The following is a 10,485-nucleotide window of genomic DNA, read 5'->3' as shown; positions in this document are numbered from 1 at the left end:
TATTTGGCTTGGGGTAAGAAAAACAGTCATGAGACCTGCTTGTAGTACAAGTCCTTTAAGTGCCAGGGTTCTGCCCCCATTAGCCAAGGGCTAGATGCAGAAGTGGATTTATTCTTTCTTTAATGGTTCCCACTATCAAACTGGTGTTCATATAAAATGAATTCACACAGAGGGCACCTTGGCCCTTCCTGAGATCTTAGCCCAGACTAATGCATGTGCCTGGTACTGTATCTGATGCAAGTGCTGGGGCTGGACTGTGTTACAGAAATAAGTGATGGCTGCTTCCCTTTGGTCCTGTACTGGAGGCTGTGGAGCCTCTCTTCTGTGGGCTGTGTGCCCACAGTGTAGCAGGACAAGGCTCAGGGCTCTCCAGAGCCTGAGGAGACTCACAGCCATGCTCCTGATCGCTGGAACTGAGGCTGGCTGAGGACACTGTCCACCCATCCTTCCTGCTGAGTATAAGCTGTGACACAGAAACATTCCAAATTTGTGAGGCCAGAAAGAGGAAGAAAGAGAAGTCTTTAGCAAGACTTCTGTTGAAGTCTTATGTTTGTCTGTGCTCCAGAAATCTTGTGGTTTATGCTCAAGTGCCCCTGGGGTTAAAGCACTGGAGATGTGGGAAACTAGCCCATAGCCCTGGGCCAAGAGCAGTAAATCTAAGCTGTCCTGCACACTGGTAGCTTCTCTGCAGTCTGAAGCTTCTTAGCTATTCTCAATATATAGATCATTTCCTCTGCATACTCTTATCCTGGCTTCAAAGGAAAGCCCACTCAGCTCTAAGAGCAGAGAGTCCTTGCTGTGGATGGGGAAAGGAAAATTGCCTGCCAAGTGCAGCTGAGGCACGAACATGGTCGAGTGGCTCAGGGGTAGCCACTGTGCTCACTGACCTGTAATCCACTAGGTCTGCTTATGGTTTTACCTGGCAGAAATTGCCCTGGCAACCTGAGGTAGCTCATCCATGAAGGGAAGAGGTAGAGGTGGGATTGCAGTCAAAAAGATTTTATTAAGCATCTAGTCTCTCCTCAGCAGATGGAGTTCCTGACTCTGGACTAGAGTTTGTCCCTGTCCCACCACAGACACATCCACATGCATGTCAGACCTTCACTTGGACGTGGCTGGCAGCAAGAACATGGTTTAGCTTCTGAGAAGCTTGGTTGAACACAAGCTGCATGTCCCAAGCTTTCCTGCCTGTGGAAGGGAATATTGTTTGTCTTGTGATGTGATGAGCTATGCTGCCCTGCTAACCATGACAGTCAGCTGCACTGTAGTTGAGCCTCTTTTGAGAACAAGGGCAAAGGAGAAGTGAAAGAGTAAAAACTATAAAAATTTAAAAAACTGCTTTTTTTCTCCAGGATCTTGTGAAAAAGCACAGAAATGCTCTTCTTACAGTCTGGGGAGGACTGACAAGGAACTGACTGACATTCCCAAAGCTTCTCTCCTTACTGTGGTTAAATTTAACTCACTTGGAACAGAACAGAATAATTTAGGTTATACAGAACCTCTGGAAGCCATCTGGTCCAACCCTTGCTCATGGCACGACTAATCTCAAAGCAAGGTCAGGCTGCTCAGGCTCTTGTCCAGTTGAAGTACGGAGACCCGACCTCTTCCTGTGGGAGGAAATATAGGTCAGTGTGGTGCTATTGCCTTCAGGGTTCCCAGCCTCAGACCAGTGGGTTTATGTTTGGTTTAGGTTATTCAAAAGGCTGCTTCTATGAGGTGTAAATTCAATTACGGCTCAACTACAAGGCTACTGTGAATAGGTTTGGCTTTTTTAGCTTTCTGATGAAGGGCACCTGGAAGCTCAGTGTAGCAATATCTATGCTTGAGCAAGCTGGCCTTCAGCAGTGGGTGGCAGTGCTGGCAATGCAGCGTACTGTAACACATCCCGTGCCTGCCCACTGCCTGGTCCTGTGGCTACACCAGCACTGCCTGGCTGTACATGTCATGGTTCTCTGCACAGCAGCCTGGCTGGCGGTTGCGGTACCAAACACCACTGTAGGATTTTAACACACCTCAAAGAAGGGAATTGGGATGTGGCTTTACTGAAACCTATCTCAATTCTTTTCTTCTCCCTCCACTCATCACAAGTAAGACACAGGACAGCCAGACTGATTAACGTAAGCACTAAGGAGGAAAATGTTCCGCTACAGATGTTCCCGGGTCATTTGGTGTAGTGGAACAAGCAGGCACAGCCTGGACACTCTGTGCTGAGTGCAGGCAGTGCCAGACAAGATGGAGCAGCCTGTGCCCCAGATTTGCCAGGCCTTTGGCCACAGCAGCCAGCAGAAAAATCACAAAGCACAAGCTAAAAGGAGTTCAGATGGCTCTTGTGGCTTTGCCACAAAGGGAGGTACAAGCTCATCTATTTCACATGTTGTTAGGATTTAAGCCAAAGATTTCTTGCCCAGCTTGTGTCCTGAGCTTTACTTTTGAAAACGCATGGTATTAACTTCAGCTCTGACCTGGCTGGCTGTGAATGAAAACAGATACTTCGAGCAGACCTGGACATGCAAGTTAACTGTGCTGTCTTCTGTAAAGAGGATTATTATGAACTTTGTGTAACCTGTTTTCCTAGATATCTTCTCTGGGTTTTTACACAAGAGGACATGAATAATTTACATTAAGTAATCTTTCATACCTTCCCCATCCTCAGGTGCAGGTTAAGGATTTGACATCAATCTGTTTTGTGAAGACTCTTGTAGAAGCACAGCACAGCAAATGACCTGCTGTATGAGCAGGTGAGTGCTGAGAGGTTCACTATAGCTCACCTCCCTTCCGTTTGTTGTGCAGCACTTCTCTTTCTGACGGTGGTTCAGCTCCTGATGGAAGAGCAAAACGTTATCACAGAGGTCCCAGCAGCCCTAAAGCGCCTGGCCAAATACATAGTGCGTGGTTTCTATGGATTAGAGCACTCCCTGGCCCTTGATCTACTGATCCGCTACCCCTGCATGAAAGAGGATGACCTGTTACAGCTGCTCAAGTACGAACGTAAACAACTGCGTGCTATCCTCAACACGCTCAAGGCAGACAAGTTTGTGAAGCTGCGTATGCGAGTCGAAACAGGGCCTAATGGGAAGAGCACAAGGCACAATTACTACTACATCAACTACAAGGTGCTGGTGGATGTGGTAAAATACAAACTGGATCATATACGCCGGAAAATAGAAGCGGATGAACGGGATTCAACTACCAGGTCCTCTTTTAAATGTCCGTCTTGCTCCAGCACTTACACGGACCTTGAAGTCAATCAGCTCTTTGATGTATTTACAGGTATGTTGCTTATTTGCTCTCGTCTTAAAAAGTAACTTCGATAGCACAAAGTTGGCTTCTATGCAAACTTTGCAATAAAAGCATGTTTTTAGAATATATTTCTTGTTGGACAAGGGCCTGGGACACGAGAAGCTGGGAGGTGAAGGTAAGAAGAAAGCTGTCCTTGTAGAACAGGCCAAGCAAGAGGAAGAACAATCTTAAATACACATGCTGGGGTTTGGAGTCAGATTTCAGGCCTCAGCTTTGCTATGAACAAGACTTTTAACCTGTTTTAAGACTACTCACCAAAGTCTTGTGATCCCCACCTCCTCATATGGGAATGAGAATACAGTACTTGTTTGACTCTGTTCTGAATGCATCAGTTAATCGATTTGTGTGTTCAGTTCTTCTGCTGAAAGAGTTGGACAAGATGGATGAAACTGTTTGCACCCAACTACTGTAATAATCGTATTGCAGCTCGGCAGCAGAGGTGTTCCATCACTCCTGTGCTGGAAACAGGGGAGTTCAGGCTCCTCCTGGGGCAGCACAACACATCCACAGCAGAAGTGGCATCAGAGCTTGTGGGTTTCTCTTCACTAAAATCAAAATAACTCAACAGAGAGCACTTTTTCTAAATGAGTCAAAATGGCATCATACCTCAATGCATTACTCTAGGCGCAATTGCTGCGTTAACATCTGGGCTGTGGTATATCAGCAAAGGATGCCAGAGCCAGGGAGAATGAATTTTACATGCCTAGCTTGGAATGTCAAAGGTGAAACTAATATGCCATCAGTTAGCAAAATCATCCTTTGCTCTAAATGGAGGGACTTTGTCAACATAGCAAACACTGAGGCTTCCGATATATTTTTAATAGAATTTGCTTTTTTTTTTTCTTGCTTAAGACATAAATAGAGGGGTTTAGCGCTAAATGAGTCTTTCTGAACTTCAGACCTCTGCTATTTACGCTTACAAATGTCTTTTTTTTCTTACATTATGAACTAAGAAAAAGATGAGATCAGAGAAGAAAAAGATTAGATCTTACTAGCTGATGACACTCCACGTCTAGCCAACTTAACTTCCCCCTCCCCAATACAGACCTTTCTGCCTTGCATAGCAACTGTGTGAATATCAGTCCCTCTCCAAAAGGAAAGTAAGGCTTGCCTTTATAACTTGAGATCCCTAGTTAAGGTGAACAAACAGAAAAAGTCAGAATGTTTTGGTAATGGTGCAGGCTGTGGATTTCTTAGCAAGGTACTGCTGGTCTTTTGTGCCTTATGAACTCCAGAATTTCTAATTTGGATCATGTTGCAGAGACTTTCCACTGCACGTACTGCAACACTGAAGTAGAGGAAGATGCCTCAGCACTTCTGAAGCGTGATGCTCGAACCTTGCTAGCGAAATTCAATGAGCAGATGCAACCTGTCTTTGTGCTGCTGCGTGAGACTGAAGATATTGCTCTGCCATATGAATTGCTGGAGCCACAGCCAACAGAAATACCAGAATTGTCAGAAAGGTATAATCATAACCCTCGAACTTCTCATCAGCAAACGCCCCCCCCCCCCAACAGCTTCCCAGTTGTAAACCCTTTGAAATACTGAACTTGCAGCCCACTTTCTACTCAGTTCTGTTTTGTTCAGTACTGTCAGCTGCTTAGTGAAGAAGCCTGTAATATCTAAGGCATCCTAAATTATTGTTACGCATTTATAGTTTTATTTTTGCTACCTTTTAAAGTAATTAATTTTCCAGATTTCTTCAGCTAATACTCATGACCCTTTCTGTCGGAAAGTCACGTTTCTCTAGCAGCATGCTCCATCCAGAGATGCATGACTGAAGTGTCCATGTAAAGTTCAGTAGTTCAGAGCCACTTGCCTCTGCGATAAAGTAATAAGGAATGAGAATTGCTTTAATACAGAGCACTGGTTAAAGCTTGTCTGCTGACAAAACATGCTTTTTCTTGGTTGGTTGGTTGGTTGTATGGAAACTGGGGGTTCTTGCCTGAACTTAACCTGTCCCAAATGGGTGATATTCCATTCAGCTTTGATCAGAAGGTGGGTTCAAGTGTGCTGGAATCGTGCAGCCAACCTGAGAAATGGGCCAGCAGACGTTCCTCTTACAGCAATATGTACACCCAAAACTTAGTTATTGATGTACAAGACTCTGAGCACAAGAAGAAAACAAGAGAAAAAGCAACTAAGCAGCAACCTATCTGGATGTCACAGAGCACTGTGGAAGGAGCAACAAGAACCGCCAACAACAGTGTTGGTAAGTTTTTTTTGGGGTTTTTTTGGGTTTGGTTTTTTTTTTTTTTTTAGCAAATACTTTAAATTTGCAGCCTTACTGCATTTCATCATAGCTTTCCTGTCAAAAATGTAGTCAGCTTGGTTTAGAATATAGTTACACTTCAATTCTGCACTAGTGGTTATCACAACTTCTAAAAACCAGTCTTTAGCCTGACTGAGGTAGCATTTGTAAATGGTCAAGAGGTCAGGTACCAGCTCCTGGAATTTTTGGCTCTAGCCATGTGGTAATATTAGTGGTAATCTTTAAAGTAGATAATTCTTGGAGATGTCTGCACTTTGAAGAGAACCTTAGAGTGTGGGTAAAGATGACCCAGAGTAGAAGAAAATAATTTATGCAGGATGCCTGTAGTGACTGTAAACTATTGATACCTCTAATACTTAGTGTTGTGTATTAGCAGTAAATGCTTCTGAAGAAAGTGGTAAAGAAACTGTTGCTGATAATGAAATCATGAAGACTCTTCTGATCCATGAACCCAAGTTGTCATCTAACACAAATCAGGCTCCTGTTGTCAGAAGCAAACCACCTGAATCAGGCAGTGACGTTAGCGAGTGTGAAGGAGATTCCAAGCACCCAAGAGTAGCAGAAATGGAAGTAGCAGACAGCAACTTTGAACAAGAGGAGGAAGAACAGGAAACACAAGGTCCTATTTTAATGGTAGCTGGTCAGCCTCGTTCATATGGTGAAGTTAATGAAAATCCAGAGCTTGTGTCTTTGATGACAAATGAAGAGAGAGCAGCTTACATTAAAGCAGGGCAAGAAATGTTCCAGTCTGTTTTTGAATAAATACTGCTGTGTGAACATGCGAATTTGTGTAGAATGGGTGAAGGCTTCTTTTGAAATAAGACAATCTAATAGTTTTTTAACTTATTTTCTTCAAAGTTTGGTTTTGTTTGAATTCCTTGCTCTTTCTTATGCAAGACTGTAATCCTGTAGTAGGTGACTACAGCTCAAAATGCTATCAGTGCAGCAAAAGCCACCCAAAGTTATTAGGGGTTTTCTGTTGTCTTTATGCTTAGACTTTGTGCTGTAATTAGTTTTGGAGCATGTATCATTTTGTGATACAGGGCGACTGATTAAAATAAAGTTTCAAAAGCAGTGGTGAACTCTATTGTAAGAAATTAATTATTCCACCTTCCTCTGGGAACTAGCAGATGCTTCTAGTAGTGAAAATGAGTTAAAGCCCAGCATGATGTGGTTTCACTCCATACCAGTTTTGTTAGGTCATTCACCATACAACAGTAAGAACTGCTACTAAATTGCATTGGCTATAGGAGAGAACCACCTCAGGCCTCTTAACCTTAAGATTAAAAAGAATTATGTCAATTCTTTGTGATGAGCTGTGCAATGGATACTGGACAGTAAAATGTAACATTCATTTTGGTCTGGATGGGTAAGGGAGCAAGCAATGCTTGCTGTTTCTCATAGCTCTTTCAGACACTTTCCCATTAATCTTTTTAAAGCAGGATCTCTCCTGCTACCACTAGAAAAACACATTCCATGTGAACTGAATGACACAAGTAGAAGGACTAGCATCAGAATATAAGGGAGATCTTAACTTCCCCAGCACTTCTACTTCAATGAATGTAGATGATGGGCACACACTGAAACACAGGCGCTTCCCTCAATGTTAGGAAACCCTTTTTACTGTAAGGGGGACTGAGCCCAGAGGGATTGTGTAGAGTCTCCCACACTGGAGATATTCAAACCCAGCAGGGCACAGTCCTGGCCAACCAGCTCTGAGTAGCCCTGCTTGAGTAGTGGGTTGGACAAGATGGGCTTCAGAGATCCCTACCAACCTCAACCACCCTGTGGTGAAAGGGTAGAGAGAAAGCATGACCAAAGAAATAGTATTTCAGTTCACTGTTCATACACACTATTCCAGAGATCTGGTGTGTATGAACAGTGAATTTCTCTGAATGCCAGAGAAAGAATTGAAGAATGGTGTGTGCTTATGCTATTTCTTGAGACAAATCTTGTTTATATGGTAAATCATTAAACTCCTAAGCTCAACTATTCAGAAATCTTACTGTTCTACTTTATGAAAATGATCCCTTTTAGGTCTACTGAATGATTCTTGTGCCAAGTTAGTTAGTGATTAAAAACTTAAATTTTGTTTCACAGATTTGCCTTTGACATAATATATTTCATCTGTCCTCAAAATTGTAAAGTTTTTTCTGCATACAGTACCATAGTGGGGTTAGAGCCTGCACAGTAGTTAAACTGAACTCAAACTTTCTGATATAATTCTTTCTTTGAAGACAAGAGGCATGTGATTGTAATCTGCCACTTCACTATTCACTCATAAAACCTGGAGACACTCAAACTAAAAAAAAAAAAAAGAAACCACGGAACAATCACACTCTCCTTTTTATTCAAACTTCAGGCATATTTAGGCTTCACTGGCACTAGACTGTTTCTCACGGCATATAGCTATATTATTACAGTGACCTCAAAAAGAAGACAATTCTGAATTAAAGAAAGAGCACCATTGCTTTTTAACTACTTTTAGAAAAGCCTTGTGTTTAAGGTAAATGGATCTCTATAATGCAGCAGATATGCCAAATTATTTCTAGCTCTATTTTATGACTGCCTGTTATTAGCAAGTCTGATCTGAAAAAGTGAAGAAAACAGTTGTTCTGGTTCAAGTTTTCCAATCTACTCTTCTACAACCCTAACCCTGCCTTTGCCATGAGACTTCAGGAGGTGCTGACTTTAACTGTTTGAGTTTTCTTTCAAACATTAATTTCCTAAATTTCTTCAACGTTAAAACTCTTCACCAAGTCAACTACTTTTGACAGCCTGTAGAATCCGTTCCTATTGCAGCAACTGTGAAAGGACACTAAAATTTTCAGACAGGTTTATCCCTTTGCACATTGAAAGTCAAAACAGAAAATGCAGAAAATGAGAGCTGGTTCCTGCAGTTAACTACAAATCCAGGGTATTTATTCCACCTCAGATAAATGTGCTGATAGAAATGAATTCCACAGGCCCTGAACAGGAACATTTTTTGTTTGGTTTGTTTTTTACAGACCAGCTATACTCTAGGCTATACAAGCAACAGGTAAGGCATGTATTGTGCCTACATCTTATAGTTGTAGAAGATAAAGAAACTCTGTGGGACAAGAGTTTCTTGTCCTAGGAAATTAGCAGTGTTTCTCTGTAGAGGAGTTACAGACTGCTACAAGCATTCCAACATTAAAGTCAGTTAACTTCCAACAAAAAACCCTGCATACCATTTTGTAAGCCAGAGGAAATTTTTCGGAAGATGAACTTACTTACAGACAAGTCCAAACTTTATTTGAAACTACCATTTTGAACAATTTAAAAATTACTAAACAAGTCACAATAAAAATAAAAAAGAAGAGATTAAGACAGAAAAAGAACAGTGCAGCAAAACTGAATAGAAGAGGATTCAGTTCCAGCTGTTCAGACTGCCACAGGCAGAAGTTAGCATACCTATCCTAAGAGGCAGTGTGTCAAATTTTACATTTTTATACACTTCCAGAATTCTGGGAAATTAGTGATGATCTTCCATATGTGTTTGTATACAAGGAGTTTATAAATGCAGGTATCTGCAGGTTGTTCTCATCCACTTTGAGCTCCAAAAGTTTCTGTAAAACAAGAGTATGCTCATTATCGTCTAACAGCTACAAGGCATCAAACAGCTGCGGAACACATTTCAACTCCTTGTAAGGATTCATTAAAGCACCTTGATGAAATATCTCATCCTCACCTTTTTTACAAGCATTCTGAGCCATGGCTTACTTGAACAGCTTGTACTGTTTGAAGAATTGGAACTAGCTACACTAGCAGAAAACTACCATCAGAATACTCAGTTCATGCATTTATTTATGTCTTTACTGTACCTTCCACTACAGATCTACAAGCCTGACAACAGAACGTAACATAAGCCTCTAATGCCATAACTTGTGTCACAATTTCAACATTAAAAAAACAAAGGTTTTTTGACCTGCATTACCATTAAGTTTTTGGAGCTGCATAAATACTGTTTCATGAAAGTAATGAATTTTTATTGTTGTCATACACACTGAAAGTTTTTTTTATCTCATGGTATGCTTCACATTAACAATTATTTTCATTTCCCTGAAGAGAGATTTTACTATTGTCAGCAGTCTCTTGAACTCTTCTATTACAAGACCACTGAGCAGTCTGTCAGCAAATTATATTGAGCATTATTATATCAGATGACAGCAATTAGAATTTACAATATTATTAAACCCCAGCTTGTGTTATGAGGAAAAAAATACTGTTCCATTTTATTAAGTTTTAAAACCATCCTGTTGTAACATGTTAATTTTTATGACTATCAGCCACATAATCTAACAGAAGTATGTATACAGAAGAGACACAGAAGGCAAAATCCCTTCATACCAATACATCATTTGAAAATGCATGATAACAAAAAAGGATATTCTTTCAGCACCACGATGATTGCTTACTTCCCTCACTGGTAAGAAGATATTTAAATTCTAGGACATTTGAGGGTGTTTTCCCAATAGGTGTAGAGGATTTAAGAAATAATCTTTACCAGGTTCTTTCAAAGTTTGGGCATCTCCTACTAATTCTTGATCTTGAGCTCCACCTCCACCCAGTAATTCATCAGACAAACTGTTGGTTTGAGCCTCTGTTGCCATCTTCTTCATTAAATCTGCCTTTGTAAGAGAGAAAGCAAAACTCAAAATACTGGATCATTCTTATTGCTCTCTTGATAATTAAGATTGCTAAATAACAACCCCACAAGCAATAGCAAAATACCTCTGAGTATACTGCAAGTTTAAGGGCCAAGTCTTCAACTTTTACAAAGTCATCTTCATCAGATTTTTGACTTATGTTTCCAGAACCAGCTTCCTGTAAACAGAAATGGAGACATTTACGAGTGCTACTCTTAAATAGTGCTACTTCTGTTTATCTTC

General features: G+C 41.2%; 2 protein-coding genes across 22 annotated transcripts in view; one reads left to right on the top strand and one right to left on the bottom strand.

Annotated features, from left to right (window-relative positions):
• The first annotated feature begins 2,102 nt into the window (after positions 1 to 2,102).
• LOC115610338 (general transcription factor IIE subunit 1-like) lies at positions 2,103 to 6,403 on the top strand. The gene is made up of 4 exons (XM_030491719.1): positions 2,103 to 3,270; positions 4,562 to 4,763; positions 5,286 to 5,512; positions 5,946 to 6,403. Exons 1-4 carry the CDS (start codon positions 2,823 to 2,825, stop codon positions 6,332 to 6,334), a joined length of 1,266 nt encoding a protein of 421 aa, XP_030347579.1. The 5' UTR covers positions 2,103 to 2,822; the 3' UTR covers positions 6,335 to 6,403.
• Positions 6,404 to 7,899: 1,496 nt separating this feature from the next.
• The window catches only part of PCM1 (pericentriolar material 1), a 43,026-nt gene continuing 40,440 nt past the window's right edge, over positions 7,900 to 10,485 (bottom strand). For all 21 annotated transcript variants that reach the window (XM_030491696.1, XM_030491704.1, XM_030491710.1 and 18 more), the window contains 3 exons: positions 10,328 to 10,420; positions 10,101 to 10,224; positions 7,900 to 9,162 (listed from right to left, as the gene is read on the bottom strand). In XM_030491696.1, the coding sequence (XP_030347556.1) occupies positions 9,137 to 9,162; positions 10,101 to 10,224; positions 10,328 to 10,420 (243 nt within the window). In that variant the 3' untranslated portion in view covers positions 7,900 to 9,136. The remainder of the gene's footprint in view (positions 9,163 to 10,100; positions 10,225 to 10,327; positions 10,421 to 10,485) is intronic.

The sequence above is a fragment of the Strigops habroptila genome, chromosome 7, assembly GCF_004027225.2.
Source record: "Strigops habroptila isolate Jane chromosome 7, bStrHab1.2.pri, whole genome shotgun sequence".
Taxonomy (NCBI): Eukaryota; Metazoa; Chordata; class Aves; order Psittaciformes; family Psittacidae; genus Strigops; species Strigops habroptila.
This window is presented reverse-complemented; position numbering and strand designations above follow the sequence as displayed.